The sequence below is a fragment of the Xiphophorus maculatus genome, chromosome 1 (assembly GCF_002775205.1).
Source record: "Xiphophorus maculatus strain JP 163 A chromosome 1, X_maculatus-5.0-male, whole genome shotgun sequence".
Taxonomy (NCBI): Eukaryota; Metazoa; Chordata; class Actinopteri; order Cyprinodontiformes; family Poeciliidae; genus Xiphophorus; species Xiphophorus maculatus.
In genome coordinates this window covers 24,769,487-24,787,606 of record NC_036443.1, presented here as the reverse complement: position 1 = coordinate 24,787,606, position 18,120 = coordinate 24,769,487, and the positions used below count along the sequence as shown (strand labels likewise).

General features: G+C 36.0%; 1 protein-coding gene across 1 annotated transcript in view; it reads right to left on the bottom strand.

Moving 5' to 3' along the window:
* The window catches only part of LOC102230940 (voltage-dependent L-type calcium channel subunit alpha-1D), a 33,606-nt gene extending 16,214 nt beyond the window's left edge, over window positions 1-17,392 (bottom strand). The window contains exons 1-25 of the mRNA XM_023337870.1: window positions 17,312-17,392; window positions 12,301-12,440; window positions 12,076-12,221; window positions 10,846-10,998; window positions 10,567-10,763; window positions 9,360-9,463; window positions 9,100-9,242; window positions 8,489-8,557; window positions 8,345-8,408; window positions 8,234-8,260; window positions 7,498-7,658; window positions 6,349-6,574; window positions 6,059-6,266; window positions 4,871-4,991; window positions 4,701-4,773; window positions 4,511-4,574; window positions 3,013-3,070; window positions 2,826-2,922; window positions 2,612-2,741; window positions 2,452-2,511; window positions 2,247-2,353; window positions 1,341-1,428; window positions 830-937; window positions 682-734; window positions 441-587 (exon numbers count right to left, since the gene is read on the bottom strand). Of these exons, the coding sequence (XP_023193638.1) occupies window positions 441-587; window positions 682-734; window positions 830-937; window positions 1,341-1,428; window positions 2,247-2,353; window positions 2,452-2,511; window positions 2,612-2,741; window positions 2,826-2,922; window positions 3,013-3,070; window positions 4,511-4,574; window positions 4,701-4,773; window positions 4,871-4,991; window positions 6,059-6,266; window positions 6,349-6,574; window positions 7,498-7,658; window positions 8,234-8,260; window positions 8,345-8,408; window positions 8,489-8,557; window positions 9,100-9,242; window positions 9,360-9,463; window positions 10,567-10,763; window positions 10,846-10,998; window positions 12,076-12,221; window positions 12,301-12,440; window positions 17,312-17,368 (2,801 nt within the window). The 5' untranslated portion in view covers window positions 17,369-17,392. The remainder of the gene's footprint in view (window positions 1-440; window positions 588-681; window positions 735-829; window positions 938-1,340; window positions 1,429-2,246; window positions 2,354-2,451; window positions 2,512-2,611; window positions 2,742-2,825; window positions 2,923-3,012; window positions 3,071-4,510; window positions 4,575-4,700; window positions 4,774-4,870; window positions 4,992-6,058; window positions 6,267-6,348; window positions 6,575-7,497; window positions 7,659-8,233; window positions 8,261-8,344; window positions 8,409-8,488; window positions 8,558-9,099; window positions 9,243-9,359; window positions 9,464-10,566; window positions 10,764-10,845; window positions 10,999-12,075; window positions 12,222-12,300; window positions 12,441-17,311) is intronic.
* Between the last annotated feature and the right edge of the window lie 728 nt (window positions 17,393-18,120).

Below are 18,120 nucleotides of genomic sequence, written 5' to 3'. Positions count from 1 at the left end.
AAAACTGTGCCTCTAATTAGTCTCTTATATAATCTCTACGTCTGCTAAAGTTAAATACTGAAGACCTTTATTTTATATCTTTGTACAGTTGGTTACAGATGGATTTTCTATAATAGCAGCATTTCCCACCGTGTATTATAAGCCTGGCGGGCCACCAGGCTTAGCATTGTTTGTTTGTTTAATTTTTTTAAATTATTGCCCTTTTTTTGGACTTGATAGTTGGTGTTTAGGTATTAATACTCCAGTCTCCCAATAACGCAAAGCTATCGAGTGATATTTTCAAATTTTCTGTCAACCTTAAACATTTTTTTACTCTCAAACACGGTGACTGGCTGGATGAAAGACGGCCCTGGCGCACCGGGCTTTTTCTGTTGGAAACCCTGAATAGCAATAATAATAACTGTTATACGTTGAACTAGCAGAACAAACCGAAAACTCACTGAGGCCAGCCTTCAAACGTGGACACAGTGAACAAAGCCAGCATCCCCATCAGCACATTGTCAAAGTTAAAGTCACTGTTTTCCCAGATCCTCTCTCTGACCATAGGGTGGTTCATGTCCCCGTCTTTATACACCACAAAGGTTCCTCTGGAATCACACAAACACACAACTTTGCAGTAAAATAAATCTAATTTCAGGAAACAAGTCAGTGTTTTAAGCTGTGAGAGCAAATTAAACTGACTTGCACTCGTCTGGCGTGTGTTTGGCTTCGTCTGTGCAGCTGTAGAATCGGCCCTGAAAACATCCAGACCAGAGAGTTTACCAAACCAGCAGCCGTCTCCGGAAACTTTCCGTTTATACAAAGAAAAGACTGGCGAAGGTGAGGGAACCTTGAAAAGCTGCACTCCAATGCAAGCAAACATGAACTGAAGCAGAGTGGTGACGATCAAGATGTTGCCGATGGTGCGAATCGCCACGAAGACACACTGCACCACGTTCTGCCGAGACCACAAGCAGTTTCAATCAATAATTAAATGGATTAAAATCTATTTTAATCCATTTTAAAATCGAATAAATTTAAAAAATTTAATTTTTTAAATTAAAAAGTTAAAAATTTACATTTTTAAATCAAAAATTTTAAATGTAAAACCAAACTCCTTTTGGTTTTAAATGATTTTGGCATTTAAAACCAAAATCAGCATTCGAGATGTTGCATTCAAGATTTATATATATATATAATTTATAAATCTGTATAAGGTAAAATAAGAAAGTAGAAAATTAATCCTGATTATCTGTAGATTATTCTATCTTAAATAAATAAGATAGAATTATATATAAACGGGGCCCGTATCAGGGTTTCCCCCAGTGTATTATAAGCCTGCCGGTCCGCCAGGCGTTTACCTTCAGCCCCTTGGCTCTGTTGATGGCTCGCAGCGGCCTCAGCACTCGGAGGACTCGCAGGATTTTCACCACGGAGATCGCACTCGAACTGGAAACAGCAAAACAAAAAATTTAGACAATTATCCAGCTAATGGAAATATAAAAAGTGGCAGATAACACTTGCTAAGATGCAGTAAAATGTTCAAATCTATGGAAGCCCATTTCTGCCGAGAAAGGAAAAAAAAAATTAAAAACCCAACAGAAAGTCATAATTATGAAACATAAAGTCAAAATTATGACTTTATATCTCATAATTATGACTAATAATGACTGAAATTTAAAATTATAACAAAAATCTCATAAATGACTTGAAAAAAGATAAATTATTACTCCATATTTCAAATTATGACTTTCCCTAAATTAAAATTTTGAAAGTTGAAATTCTGACTTCAAATCTCATAATTGTCTCTGAATCTGAAATTATAACTTTGTAAGTCAAATTTATGACTTATTATGACTTTAAAACTCAAAATTATGACTGAAAGTTAAAATTCTAAGTTCATATCTCAAAATTGGGAAAGAATATCATATTTCTGACTTTCAAATTTAAAATTCAAACTTTATATCACATAATGATGTCTGCGTTTGAAAATTATAACTTTCAAAGTCAAGATTATGACTTTGAATCTCGTAATTATGACTTTATAATTATGAATGAATTACATCTTTCAATCTCATAATTTTTACTTTAAAACTCGAAATCATAACTTCCTGTTGGACTTTTATTTTATTTTTATTTTGTGGCAGAAATTGACTTCCATACAAAGCTAAGCTAATTGAACCATTATTTCTTTTTCTTTGGGTTTCTGTCCCAGTTTCTTTGCCTTGGAGGATAATCTGCAGACTGTCGCTCATCTGTCTACTCACTGTAAGAAGAAAGACGTGAGCGACACACTGACGACCAGCAGGTCCAGGAGGTTGAAGGCGTTCCTGCAGAAAGAGCCGGTGTGAAGAAAAGCTCCATAAACCGTCATCTAGACGAGAAGGAGGCAGCAAAGAAACGAGATTAGGAAAACATTTCCTCGCAGTTTTTAAGCTCCGATTTATCCACTTTCATTCTGTCAGCCGTTACCTTCAGGACGATCTCCACTGTGAAAACCGAAGTGAAGACGTAATCGGCGTATCCGAGCACCTGAGGACGACAGAAGCTAAAGTCAGATTTCAGTCGCATCGCCGTGGAAGCGGGATTAGACGCCGACTTTAAAGTGGCAGCCTGTCCGAGGGAGCCTTACGATGTTTCTGAAAGAGTGGGATTTGATGGGATCCTCAGCAGCCAGCGAGATGCTGCTGAGGATGATGAAGATGAGGATGAAGTTGGTGAAGTAGGGGTGGTGAATGAGGTTGTGGCAGGCAACTCGCAAACTGAAGAATGAAGCGAATGAGAGGGAAGTCACACACGCTGCACTGGTGTGAGGGTTCTGTTAGATACAAACACTTTTCAGGTACCAGTTTTTCTTTCCAAGGATGAAGAAGGAGCTTCCGTCAGGAATCGGCACAATCTTCTCTTTGGGGCCGGAGAACTCGGGCTTTAGTGGAGCAACGCCTAGAATAAAGAAAATAAACAAGACGAGCTGCTTTAAGATGTCTCTCGATCAGCTGATGTGTGGCGTTTCTCCTGGGAAGAAAGACTCACCCTCCAGGCCCTCGATGGCTCTCAGCTCCTCGTTTTCCTGCCAGTCATCCTCTTCATTCTGAAGCCAAAAAACAAAAGGCCACCATCTTTATTTTACTGTAAATACAGCGTAAAGGGAACCTGTGTGTTTGGAGTTAAGATTTTGCCAAGCCCATTTATGCTGCTTTTTGGGGTCACACCAGAGAGTTTAGATTTACCTACTGGAGGTGGAAAGGTCACTGCAGTTTGAACTCTGCCAGATAAAGGACGTACTACTTAATTTAAGACTAGATTAAATCAGATATGTGATGAAAAGTTTATAAAACCTGGAAATCTTTTATGACTTTTTTCTCAACAAAGATCCAGGAATAGCAGGTCCTTTAAGTTTTGGTGGATTCATAAATCTTGACATTGGTGTTTGTATGATTTTAATTTATTTGTTACACACCAGGCGACAGTATTTACTGCGATGTTGGTTGGTAGTTTCTTTTTCATTCTCCTTCCTTGTTGTAATATGTATATTTTTGTGTATATAATGTGAAAACCTGAATAAATATATTAAACACTAAAAGGGACCTATTGTGCAAAATTCAATTTGTATTTCCATTTGGGTCTCAACTGCTTCTAAAAACAAGCCAAGTGTTCAAAATAACCCGCCTAGATGTTTTTTTCAGTAAGTTAATGCTTTTTGATGTCTGGAAAATGAGCTGTTCCAAAAACCTCCAGACTTTCGACAGGCACTGCACCGTTACCTAGCAACCCAAGCAGAGCTCCAGCATGTTTGGTCAGCTTCCTTTATCGCTGTACAATGGCTGCTGGACCTAACCTGATCAAGAAAGCCTAATTTTTTAACTTAATGTTGACTGATCCGCCATTGTACAGCAGTAAAGCAACTGACCAAACATGCTGGAGCTCCGCTTGGGTTGCTAGGTAACGGTGCAGTGCCTGTCGAAAGTCTGGAGGTTTTTGGAACAGCTCATTTTCCAGACATCAAAAAGCATTAACTTACTGAAAAAAACATCTAGGCGGGTTATTTTGAACACTTGGCTTGTTTTTAGAAGCAGTTGAGACCCAAATGGAAATACAAATTGAATTTTGCAAAATATTTCCCTTTAGTGTTTTAACATGTTTAGGCCTATTAAGTTTTTCACTTTATACACAACAAACAACATCCCAGTAAATACACTTACAATGTATGTAACAAATAAATTAAGCCCATACAAACATCAATGACAAGATTTATGGATCCACCGCTCTGTCAAAACTTCAAGGACCTGCTCTTCCTATCTTAAGAGCCGCTCATCACAGATCTGATTTTCTCTAGTTTTAAATTAAGTAAGTAGTTTGCCTTTATCTAGGCAAAAATGCCTTACCAAATGTTTCAGGTAACTATTGCATCTTATATACCGTTTGTTTGTTTGTTTGTTTGTTGGAGGTTTGCCCTACCTGAGTTGCATTTCAGCTTTGTCAAACATCCTGCATTGATGGTAACATATAGAAAAACGTAAACATGCGCTACCCCTGCATCTTCATCCTCTTTCTCTTCATCCTCATCCCAATCCTCTTCTTCCTCCTTTTTCTCCCTGAATAAAAAAGAAAGCATCACAGTTTGGCTCAGATTATGTAGCTGTGCTTAGTGACCAAAGCACAACTACAGGAAAATACAAATCTTTTATAATTGTCTGAGGTTGATGATTACTACGACTTACTCTACTGCTTTCTTTCCACCGCCGCTTGCCAAGTTATCCACAGCGATAGCCAAGAAGACGTTTAGCAGGATGTCTGATCCCAGTGTCAAGGAGTTGGATTTGTTTGTTTCTTCATGGGACGACATTCACACAGAACTTGGATTCAAAGTTGTTTTAGTGAAAAAGGATACAGTTACCACAGACAAAGAGGATGACGAAGTAAATGCAAACCACCATGTTAGGGAAGATCGGCCCGCCGTACGCCATGATGCCGTCATACATCACGGCGTTCCAGTCCTCTCCGGTGAGAATCTGCGACAGACAGGCACACATCGAAACCCAACCGGACAAAAAGAAGAACTTCGAGTAGGGATGTTGACTAATGTTTTTTTTTTTTTTTATTAGTTAGAAAAGATCAACTAATAACGCCCGATTAGACTTTTTTTTAGTGTTGTAGTTCGACGTCCTTAAGAGGACGGAACCGTTGATGTAGAAACAAAGATGGCGGCAAGCCAAATCAAAATGAGAAAAAGAAACGGTCCAGAGTCTGGTGTGGGATGCAAAATGCACTTTATGCGGTTCTATTTTGAAATATTAAACACTCGACAACCTTATTAAGTTTCACTTTAATCGCTCTCATTCAGCCGAACTGCATGACTGAGCAGCAACAACTTTTCTTTCAAAAATTATTGATGTGCTACAAAGACGAGGGACAGAAAAGCAGAGCGGTTAACATGTAATATGAAAAAAACATCTTAATAAGCAAGGTTGCTTTTTGAGGCTGTTGTGAGTTAATAACTTTCATTGTGTCAAGTTTTAACATTTCTTCATTGTATAACATCTTTTTGTAAATGTTTCACGTTTTATTATTTTCATCTTCCATTTTTCTACACAGCATCCTAAGAGGGTCCTGCCTTTTTATATTTTATCATAAAAAATATATAATACAATTATTTTATAATAAAACGAAACCATTTTAGGGAGTGTTCAAAACCCCTTGCTGAAGGATTTGAAGAGCCTCTGAAAGAAAATTCATGTATCTTTCTGAAGATGTGCAGACATTGTCTTGTATAAATAGAAATCAGTTTATTCATGTCAGAAAACCAAAAAATTGTGTTTATTCAGTCAGTAAAACAGTTTATATAAAATAGTAGTAAAATGTAATAAGTTTTTCTGTTTTTTTAAATTCAGTGTGAGTGTGTTATGAAAAACGTAGCTATTATGGAAAGACGGTCATCCCTCTTGATTAAAGAGGAAACTCAGGTTTTTAAGAAAATGGTCGCTTATTAACTCGTTAGCTGATTGATACAATTAATTCATTAATTGGTAACTTCCCTAACTTCTACCATAGAGAATATCACCAGATAGATGTAAATCACCTGGAAACATGTTAACAGAGCCTGAGGGAAGGAGTCAAACGTGCTTCTCTTCATCTGAGTATCGTCAAAGTTGAACTTCCCTCCAAACAGCTGCATCCCCAGCAGGGCGAAGATGATGAGGAAGAGGAAGAGCAGCAGCAGAAGGGAGCAGATAGCTTTCATGGAGTTGAGCAGTGAGGTGACCAGATCAGAGAGAGCAGCCCAGTGCCTAAAGACGGAGAAAAGAGGATGGGATGCATGCAGGAAGCAAAGTTTGATCTGAATATCTGGTTCTTTCTGGTACTGCTTACCGGGTCATCTTGAAAATCCTGAGCAGCCGGATGCAGCGCAGTACGGAGATGCCGATGGGCGGGATGACATCCATCTCTACAAGCAGCGTTTCGAGAATGCCGCCACACACCACGAAACAGTCGAAGCGGTTGAACAGGGCCATGAAGTAGATCTGAAGACCGAAGGCGTACATCTTCATCAGCATCTCCAAGGTGAAGAGCAGCAGCAGGATCTTATTGGCTCGCTCTGAGGGAACGGAGAAGATCAATCAGTCACTGCAAAAACACAAAATCTGACCAGGTATGTTTGGTCTGGCTCTAGTCTTAACATCTTTCATGAAATAGGACAAAACTCACTTACAAGTAACTTTTCAGCAAGATATAGGAACTTGTTTAAAGTAAATTATTCCTTAATATTGATCAAACCACAAACGTCAATGTGTTTTATTGGGATTAACAAATAATAATACTTAGTAAGAATGGTCTAGTCAAACCCCAGACCTAAATAAGAATTAGAATCTCACAAAACTAGGAAATAAATGTTCACAGACTTTCTTTTCAATGTCACTGAACTTCAGCTTGTTTGCAAACAAATATCGGCAAATATTTCAGTTTTTCATGTGTAGAAATATAACCCAAAAGACTTACAGCTGTAGTGCAGGAAAAATTGCTGCTACAGGATGTTGGATGTTGACTTATCAAACATTTATTTGTATTTAAAAAAACTGTCTTCGTTGGATTTCACACATTTTTCCTACTTCATGTTGATCATAAAATCTCAACAAAATACATAAAATTTTCTGACTAATATGACAAAAAGCATTCACCACAAAAACACAGTCTTACCAAGTATTTTGGTCTAGTTTCTGCTGCAAATATCAAGATAGAGGAGCTTATTCTAAGTCAATAACTCATTATTGATTAAATGGTTCTAGTTCCACTGGCAGATAATTTCACTTAAAATATGGGGAAATGTTTTAAGTGAAATAATCAATATTAAGGGAGTATATTCTTCTAAAAATGTGTTTTTATAGAAACAAAGTAGTCTCAAGTTTGTCTTGAAACTAAACTGAAAATACTTGGTAAGATTTTGTGTTTTTGTAGTGCAAAACTCCAGTGAGTCATAAAAATCTGGCAGAAGTAAAGGTTTTTTTCTTTCTTTTTAATTACCCTGCATTTCTGTGAGCCATTTTGGCTGTCCGTAATGCTCCGAGGCGCTGGCCACCGTGTTGAGGAACACCAGCAGCAACACCAACCAGTAGAAGTTTGTGGTCTTCACTGCAACCCGGCAGTTTTTCCTCATTGTGTGGTTCAGCTGGCACAACTGGTCACTAAAGGACAAACACAGCCTGTGTGTTAACACTGAGGCTGGACAAAATGGCTGAAAAACATAATTACAATATAAACATTTCATATCAGTCGACATCGATAATATCAAACGGTTTTTTGTTTTAAATATCTGAAAAACTCGTGGCAGTTATGAGGCAAAGTGGCGGAATCTTAAACTGCAGTTACTCAACGAGCTGTTGCTAGGTAACCAAAGAATGGTTACTTAGCAACTTTTCTTAGCTAGCCGTCAGAGGCTGAGTTGCTATAATGATCAAAAAATAAAAACACTGTGATCATACAATAAAGAAAATGCTAAATATATTGGTATTTATACAGAGATAATATAAGTCGGACATTCACAACGATTTTAAATAAAACTACTAAAAAAATGACCTAATTAAAAAGTTTTCTTTTTTATCTGATCCTAAAACACTGAGTCAAACACACCACTGAACTATTACATCTGATTTTATTTTTCCATGTTTTCCAGTTAGTGCTAACTATTATGACCAAAACTAGGAAGTTCAATGAATGTGTGTGCTGCTCTCAGGTTTTTACTAAAAAAAGAATGTCTCACCAGAAGCTGTTAGCCATCATCTTCGCCCTTAAAAAAGAGAAAATGGCGCTCACTTTAGCACAATAATTAAATGATTAATTACTGAAATTTGTCTCTCCTCTGTTGCCTTACATGAGTGAAGCACAGAAGCCATTATCATCATCGAGATAAGCGATATCGTCGTCAGAGTCAGACTCTGTTAAACATACAAAATAGTCTGCAAACTGTAGCAGCAGCAAATAAAATAAACAGAAAAGAAACTCATGGCTTTCATACCTCCTCCGTCCTCGCTGTGTTTGTACCAACCAAATTTCTTCATCATCTTTTTCTTTGCAATTGCAGCACCTTCAGACATGTACAAAAGATTTTTTTTTTTATGGGACGCTGAAATTCAATAAGGTGTGTGTTTGGTGGAAAAACTACAAAGAGGATTAGGGCCACCAAAAAAAAAAAAAATTAAATTCTGACTTTGATCCCAGAATTTTGACTTTTTTCTCAGAATTCTCACCTTTTTCCTCAAAACAATCACCTTTTTCTCTGAATTCGGACTATTTTTCCTCTAAATAATAACCTTTTTTTTAATCAAAATTCTGACTTTTTCACTTTTATCGTAGAGTATAGAGACTTTAAACTGACTTCTATTTTTCCTTCAGAATTTTTTATTTAATTAATCTCAAAATAAATTTTTTTTGTTAATCTATGACAAAATCAAAATAAATAACCAAACATTCTTAGGTTTGTGTCAGTTATATTGTTAGTATGTGAAAATAATCATATAGCTGTTTCTTCCTTGTCGTATGATTTGTAAACCTGCACTTTTTCAGAATTCTTTTTCTTTTTCTTTTTAGTGGCACCAGCCCTCTTCCATAGAAACACTTTAGGCTAACGTTTGTTTCCTTCTTCGTCCACATCCTCGGCTTCTATAAGCCAGTCCATGTATCCGATCATGTCCTCCTCCATCTGCTTGCTCTCCTGAGCTTTCTGCAGCTCTCCACGCGCAACAGCCTTCTCTCTTTCTTTGGAGAACTCGCTGTAAAAGATAAACACTTGAAAGTTTTGTGTCTGCCGGCATACGAGAGTTTTATCTGTGTTCAGAAAGGGTGAGATTGAGAGAAAAGTGGAAGTCAGCGAGACAGAAACTACCCACCCGCTCAACACACCCAATACAAGGTTGATGATGAAAAATGATCCGAAAATGACTAAAGAAACAAAGTAGACCCAGGGAATGTCGAAGCCGATGGCATCATTCATCTGTGCAGAAATAAAGAGAAAGCACATATTTATAAAACACCCAAATATAACATGCAACCCCCATAAAGATGCATAAAAGTTCAAATATAGCCATCTGTGTATTTCACCAACATAATCTCACTACAAAAACACAAAATTTTACCAAGTATTTTTCATGTAGTTTATATTGCAAATATCTTAGTACAGTAGAAATAAAACAAGTAACTTTTTTAGCAAGACATAGGAGCTCGTATTAGGCCAATCATTTATTAATATTATTAAAAAAGAACTAGTTCCATTGGCAGATTATTTCACTTGCAACAAGATATTTTTCCCTTGTTATATGTGAAATAATCTGCAGGCGGAACTAGAACGTTTTCATCAATATTAAGGAATTATTGACTTAAATTCAAGCTCATATGTCTTTTTTAAAAGCTGCTTTTAAATTAGTTCTGTATTTTTTTTCCAAGTGCATTAAAAATATTTGCGCTAGAAACCAGACCAAAAATACTTGGCAAGATTTTGTGGTTTTGCAGTGTTCATCTGAAAACTTTTGGACAATTGTTATTATTATTATTTAAAAAATCATTGATGCTCGCTAAATTCATGTCCTCCTTTATTGCCACAAAGCATAATTGCTGATAATTATATACAATAGGAAATTTGTTACAATGTTTAGAGAATCATTTTATTTCTTTTTTTATTATTATTTTCATTTAAAGAAAAACTGAAAACTTTAGTAAAATTAAAATGGATAATTTCTCTTTCTTGGAATATTGGTATTTGTGCAAAATTACGCAAAAATAACTACGTAGTATCCAACCTATGGAAGAGGATTAGGGCCACCAAAAATAAAAAAAAAAGGATTCAGACTTTTTCCACAGAATTATAGCTTTAATCTCAGAATTTTTACTTTTTTCTCAGAATTATGACATTAATATTTTAAAATTAGAATTCTTAGATTAAAGTTAGAATTATGAGGGGGGGGGGGGGGGGGGGGGGGGCATAATTCTGACTTTTTTAAAAAAAATTTCAGTGACACTAATCTTCTTCCATACCAACCTAGTGACATAAAAACCATTGACCTGAAGCGTGGGAGTTGTGCATGAATGTGTTTTTTTTACCCAGTAGAGAACATCTGTCCAGCCCTCCATAGTGATGCACTGGAAAACTGTGAGCATGGCAAAGAAAATGTTGTCAAAGTTTGTGATGCCGCCATTCGGACCCTCCCACTTCCCTTTGCATTCGGTGCCATTGGTGACACAAAAACGTCCGACTCCCGCAAAAGCACACGGGGACGGATCGTCCTCCACCATGAGGCCTGCATGAGACAGAAGAACATGAGGAGGACGATGAAAGCAGAACATCAAGGCCGTTCTGGGAAGCCCAGACAACGGACTGACCCGTGCTGGTGTCGAAGCACGTCTTGTGCATCCTGCCGAGGAAAAGCTCCAAGCCGATGATGGCGTAGATTATGATGACGAACATGACGAGCATGCCGATGTGGAGCAGTGGGACCATGGCCTTCATGATGGAGTTCAACACAATCTGTAAACCTGACAGGACAAAATGATCATTCAGCCAGATCCAGGGTTCCCAAACCTGTCCTGCAAACCTACTAAATATGTAAACATCAACTTTTAGAATGTTTTTATTCACTATTCAATAATTATTACTTTCGTTTAGCATAGATGCTAACATAACTTCTTATGATTCCAGTTAGCCATGAGGGCTGTAGTGGAGTATTTTATTACCAGGACGTCAATAAGGTCTTCCTCATGTCATTATGTGGTAAAATAATTTGTCTCTGTTAAGGTAATATGTGATATTTTATTTTAATCACGGATAAAATTTTATATAATCTCTACAGTATTTAGGTATTTTGCAGCGTTGTCCTCTACAGCAGCGCTGCCACTCAGTTTCTTTGGTCTTTTCAAAAACATGTCTTTGGAGCTAAATTGAGGCGATTAAGCTTGTTAAAAAAAAAAAAAGAAAAGATTTTAAACTGAAAAAAAAGTGAATTTGAAAAGTAGTTTTGGACATTTTTCTCAATTTAAAAATTATTTTTCAGTTTCAAAACAATTTTTCAGTAAAATTTTTTTTTTAGTTATTTTTTTTTCCATTTGAAAAACTTTATGACCCCAATTTAACTCCATACCTGTTAATTCCATGCTTACTGTGCTATTTTGAAGAACAAAGCAGTTTGGTAAGTTTTTCTGGCAACCAGTCAGAAAGATGAATATGGCACGTAACATTTCATTAAGTTATTTTAACTTTCACATAAACTTTCTCTGATCGTTTTCCTGTTTTCTTTAAGTTCATCTCAAGAAAACAAACATCCTTTGAATTCACAACGGCAGGCATTTCTTGGCAAACAATGAAAACAAAACATTTTGTTCTCAAGATTAACTCCCTAAAATGTCAGCTCTTGGCCTCTGTAGTAGTGCTTAAAAAACAAATCATATTTTATTTTTAAAAAAAAGAAAATTCTAATAAGTTTATGCAATAATTTTTTTTATTTTGCTTTTTTTCTCATCTTCCCACCAACTTTCTGAGGCTCCAGTTACTAAACGACAAACAGAAACAAAAGCCAACTGAGAAAATATATAAATATAAAACAAATATGTACGTACTTGGCACGCCGGATACGAGCCGAAGAGGTCGCAGCACCCTGAACGCTCTGAGAGCTTTAACATCCAGGCCTCCGGGTTTTCCTGCAGCATGGTGGGCCTCGCCAGGCTTATGGTCCGTCATTCCCTCCGCCATCACACTGAACAACCTGCACAGAGGACGGCATCAATGTTGCTCCGTAGGTTTTATTGACGAGCGATAGCTTCCGATGGTAAATTTTGAGATACCCGACGATGACGATGATAAAATCCAGCAGGTTCCAACCGCTGCGTATGTAGGCGCTGGGGTGCATCACTAAACCGTAGGCAAGGATCTTGGTGAAGGTCTCGATGGTGAAGATGACGAGGAAGACGTATTCAACTTGTTCCTTAAAATCAGAGCACAGGTTTGGCAGATCAGTGTGAAAATGCGTCACCACTTTGGTATTTTGTTGTATAGAGGGATTATTTGTTTGTAAACATGGCGGATGCGTGCGCAACGAGACAGCGGAAATAGTCGGACGGCCTTTAAATTGTCACTGGTTGCCATGGTTACCCACATGAATTTTGTTGTTTTAACGTTAGCCAGCATGTTGTTGGTGAATGGGATACATACTAGGGCCATTGCAGATAGAAAAAAAAGAGTACATTTCAACCAAAATAGTCAGAAAACTTTTGGATAATCTCAGAAAGTTTCTAGAAAAAACAAGAAAATTTCTGAGCTTGAAAAGTCAAATATTTGCTACAGAAAACTCAAAAGGTTTTTTGATTAATGTCAGAAATTTTCAGAAAAACACTTGAAAATTTCTGAGTTCCTAAAGTTGAAACTTTGCTAGAAAAAAATCAGAAATTTTTAGATTAATCTCAGAATTTTTTATGAAAAACTAAGAAATTTCCAAGCTCATAAAGTTGAAAGTTCGCTAGAAGAAAACTGTTAAATATTTGACTGTCAGAAAATTTCTAGAAAAAACTGGGAAATTTCTGAGTTTGAAAAGTTGAACATTTACTTGAAAAAACTCAGAAGTTTTCAGTTGAGTCACAAATTGTCTATAAAGAAACGTAGAAATTTCAGAGTTTTAAAGTTGACAATTTTCAACTTTTGAAACTGAAAATGTAAATTTTTTAAACTAAAATTTCTGAAATTAATCTCAGAATTTCTGGGTTTTTTGGTGAAAATTTACTCAGCTCTCAATGAGATGCGCCAAGCCCGTCTAAACAAGACAAACATTTCTATGGTTTAATTTATTTGAATTGCAAAGGACAAATTAAATATGACCATTTCTTCCTATTTTGGCTCTGACTAGCAGAAACAGTGCAGAAGGGACAGTGAGAAAACACATAAAATTTTTAAAATCTCCACCATTAAGAAAAGATTTGTTCCTGGTGGTAAAACAACCTCCTTTGGCCAAGAGAAGATCGCTTAATGCTGGAGCTGGAATGGTTTTCTAACCTGCTAACCTGCAGCCTAAAACACGCTGACCCCACTTTGCTTTGCTGTGAACTTTCAGGTTAATGCTTCTACTTAATGCCGCTTGGACTTCACCTCAAACTGACACAGTTACCCTGCAGCAGTGGTGTAGCTTAACATAACAGAACAAGTTTAATGCTTGAAAAGCCTTCTCTAAAACCTGTTTATACGTAAAAAAGAAGAGTAAGAGATAATAAATCCCTGTGACAGATCTTATACAGTCAGCTTAACTCATCTGTGAAATCCAATAAAGGGATCTACAAACATTCATCCTGCTGTTGGTATGTACTTGTACGTGTGTGTGATGCTTTAAAAACACTCAAACTGCACTTCCAGCTTGTATTTTGAACAGGGCTCAAACAATTAATCGGATTAATCGTGATTAATAAATTATTGAAAATAATCGTCAACTGATTTAGTAATCGATTAATCGTTAACTGGATACAGACTCAAACCAACGACTTTTAGCTGAAAGAATAACATAATAATTAAGACAAAATTTAACAAAAAAATATATGCATTTGGCATTTAAGATAAAAAAAACTTAAACATGTTCTTCCCAGAACTCCTGGAGTGGCATAGTTTTATATTTACCACTTTCAAATTCTGCAAAAACAAATAAACAAAAAAAATACTTGCATTAAGCAACCCCCCCCCCCCCCCCCCCCAAAAAAAAAACAGAGTAGCTCTACACTGTATTTTTATTATGCTTTGCTTCAAATGTTCAAGCATACACTAAAAAAAATTCTGTTATTACATTTTAGGCAATAAAATATTAATTTTCTTATTTAAAAATTGATTAAATTATTTGTTTATTTGGATTTTTATGTATTTTTAATATTGTGTAAAAACACATAAGTGGTTAAATGAAAAATTAACAAAATTTGCCAATTTTGTTGCCTAATTAATCGATTAATCGTCAGAATGATCGATAACTAAAATAATCGTTAGTTGTAGCCCTAATTTTGAATATTTATTTTACAATCTTCACACTGTAAAATGACTGCTCCTACAATATGATATTAGCAATATTTCTTCTATGGATAACATACATATTTTAATCAATTATTTAGTCAGGCTGATTGGTTTCTTTCTGCATAGTTAGAGTTAATTTCAGGTCTTTTAGTGAAAAAACTACCATTACAGAGGAATAAGGATGGACCTTGAGATGGGAGGAGTAGAGACAAAGCAGATGGTTGGAGTTTAAGTAAGTCATGAGCTTTGACAAGCTTCTCCAGTGAAGGTCACACTGCATCTCTAACACCATTACCTCCACGTGAATACTCACTTCCTGGTTAAACTGCATGCCGACTAACTGTTCTTCAGAAGAATATTGCATTTTATGCTTTTCACAAACTTAAAAGTGATTTTTAACATTTCTATTACATAGTCCATCTTGCTGTATGTTTAAAATCACCTTTTTCCCGAAGCAGTTTGTCAAACATCGTGTATAAAAGGCTATTCTCTGTATTTTTATGGGTTTTATTTGCGTTGAATTCTATGAATCTGTAACAGGGTTTTATTTTAACATTATTATAGATGTGAGGTTTGTCAAAATTTGCTTATTTATTCTTTGAATTGATTTTGTTTAGTAAAGAAGTTGTTTCTCCAGACATTTATTATCGTGTTAAGTTCCGTTGCGCTGCTCGTGGCAGTTGGTGGTTACCATAGTAACCAGTAACTGACAACTCCTCCCCCCTTTTCTGTTGCCATTAGTAACGATGGTTCCTGTTAGGGTCAGCTCCATGTTCTCTTTACAAATATTATAATTTGACGAATGTAATCATATTCAGTCTTTTATGAGTAATTTTGTGGTGTTTTGTATATGTTTTGTTATCAATATTAATGTTCTGCATTTTAGCTATGTTTAATTTTACACCTGCTAACTGCTGCTAACTGCTAATAGCTGCAATCACAGACTGATCAGATTGTCAATTACTGTAAGGATGAAAATTGGCTGATCATGTTTTGTGAAAATGTCATGATTTATGTAATTTCTCGTGTTTTCTGTCTATAAAAGCCAACAAAACATGATCTTTCATTATGTTTGAGCCAATTTGTCTCCAAAGTATCTGGTTGTTAGTAAAGGTTTTCATACTCTTTAAACTTTTTACATTTTGCCGAAATCATCTTCTGTCAAAATAAATTACATTTATGTTAGAAAGTTGACGATAAAAATTCCAACAAATATAAATGTGTTTGAAATGTGACAAAAGTACAACATAGTTTTGCAAGAGACTGTACCAAAAAATATGTTTTCACTCAAAAAATTATTAAAAGATACTCACCGGTAGCACTGAAGCAATTAATTGATTATGGGCCCTTTGCACCTCAGCTTCCGCGTTCGGGGAAAAGCGGCTCAATCTTTTCCGATCTATTGAAAAAGGCTCTTTACACTGGGTGTTTGCAGGGCTTGTCCAAGGTAACAATTAATGATGAACATCGAGCCGAAGCCCCGACAATAAGCTGGATAATGGTTTTAAGATGTTCGTTATACACAGATACGAAGGTGAGTTTTACTTTCTTTAAACTTTGTGGCTAACATTAGCTTTAGCTTATGCTAGACATTTTTCTTGTAAAATGTGCTATTTAAGTGTCTAAACATTTTTCATCCATTCTAACGGACAACGTTTTTACCTTGTTTTCAAGTATATTACCTGTGTTTGTTGTCGTTAGTGTCAGAGACCAAGTAACGGGGGATTTTACGGTTCAGGCTTTTTGCTTCTGAAGCAGGAAGCACAACAAGCCCATAGCTTAACAGTAGAGCAGCTCTGGTGTGGGAGTTCTAGTTCAGCTGACTGTTCAGGTTCAAAGTTGTTGCTTTTAGAAAAATATGGCCGTGTTCCTTAAGGTCTCCGTGTTATTTCGTTTTATTAGTTTTGCATGCTTCTTGTGAAGCAGGACGGTGTTTACAGCAGTTTGTACAGGCGGATCAGTAGCTCGGCTGGCTGGCTCTGGTCTGCTCTCTCGTTCCCATAAACTCTCGTTCAGGCTGAATACAGAAGTGATTCCATGGAAATAACACAGGAGGCTCCTTTACCTTCTTCTTTAGGCTGAAGAAGCTGATCCAGAGTGAAGTGAAGGCTGTAAACTTTGCTGTGTGGCGAATATTTACAAGCCACCGTCTTCTTAATTCAGGACCGCTTGGAAATCCATGAAAACTTAAAAGCCCACTATATTAGGAAGTCAGCAAAGTGCATAGTATAGTTTTATTTGCGTCTGAAATACGACTTTGTCTTTTCTAGCTGTCATGGTAACTCAAAGCGGAAAAAAGAGAGCCGCATTTGCGCATGCGGTTGTCACGTCAGCGCGGCAGGTGCAAAGAGCCCATTGAAATAATCAACTAAAACAACAATTGATTAATCATTAATTGGAGTATTCAGATTCAAAAAAGGTAATTTGCTGAAAACCCAACATATTCAGTATAGTAATTCAACCAAAACTGTATAAATACTGTATGTATACATAATTAGAATTTAATATAAAAACACCTTTGCCGGTAAATATGTTTTACCCAAAACTCCGTAAGTGGCAGCGGTTTAGCTTCATCCAGCTCAAATTCACTAAAGGAATGCACTTGTTATTAAATTTTAAGCAATTAAATATTTATTTTGTGTTTAAAAATGGTTGAATTATCTGTATATTTGCGTCATTTGATCTATCTCTAATATATAAAAAAACTTAAGAGGTTCACTGAAAAATCTGTAGAATTTGCCCATTTTTATCGGATTGTCTGAATAATTGACAGTATAATCGACTTTTAAAATAATTGTCAGTTGCAGTCTTACTTACCAGCTGGTGGTTGGTGTGGTTGGAATCATCATCTGGATATGGCTTTGTGACCCCCATGGCCACACAGTTGGCAAAAATAGCTAAAAGAATGAAGATATCAAAAGGCTTGGAGAACAGAGTTAAGGTTTTAGCGAGAATAAATCTGCAACCCAGTGCCAAAACATATTATCTGCTTTACAAATGGTTCAAAGATATGGCACATAAAGACATTAAAGAAAAAAATATATAAAAAATGTCTGTGTAAAAATTTTAATACATACGTTGGCTTATTAGGACCATTGTTAATAGAAAACAAAATAGGAGTCAGTTTCCATCAAAAGATTCTGCCCAATAAGTTTTCTAAAAAAATTTTTTTTTTTTTTTTAAAAACTCAGAAATTTTTACATTTCAAAAATACAAATTTAAAATTTGCTAAAAATAATTTTAAAAAATCTCTGAAATTTTGAGATTAATCTCAGCCATTTTCTAGAAAAAAGCGTGGAAATTTTTGTTTCAAAAGTTGAAAATTTGTTAGGTTGAGTTTAATCACAAATCTTGTACAAAAGTCAACAACATTTCTCAGTTCCAAAGGCCAAACATTTGCCAGAAAAAAAAATTTCTGAAATTTTGGAGGAAAGAACTTTTCTGAGTTGTCCTTGCAAATTTTCAACTCAGAAACGGAACTTTTTCCTTTAGCAGAAATTACGCCGTGTTTGAATTAGTTTTGTCCCAAAGGTTCAGGACTGAGTGGAGCAAAACGTTTGGAGAAGAACTTTTATATTTTGTGACTTGTAGAATTTAATCTCTACATCTGAATCTGTGACGGTTTA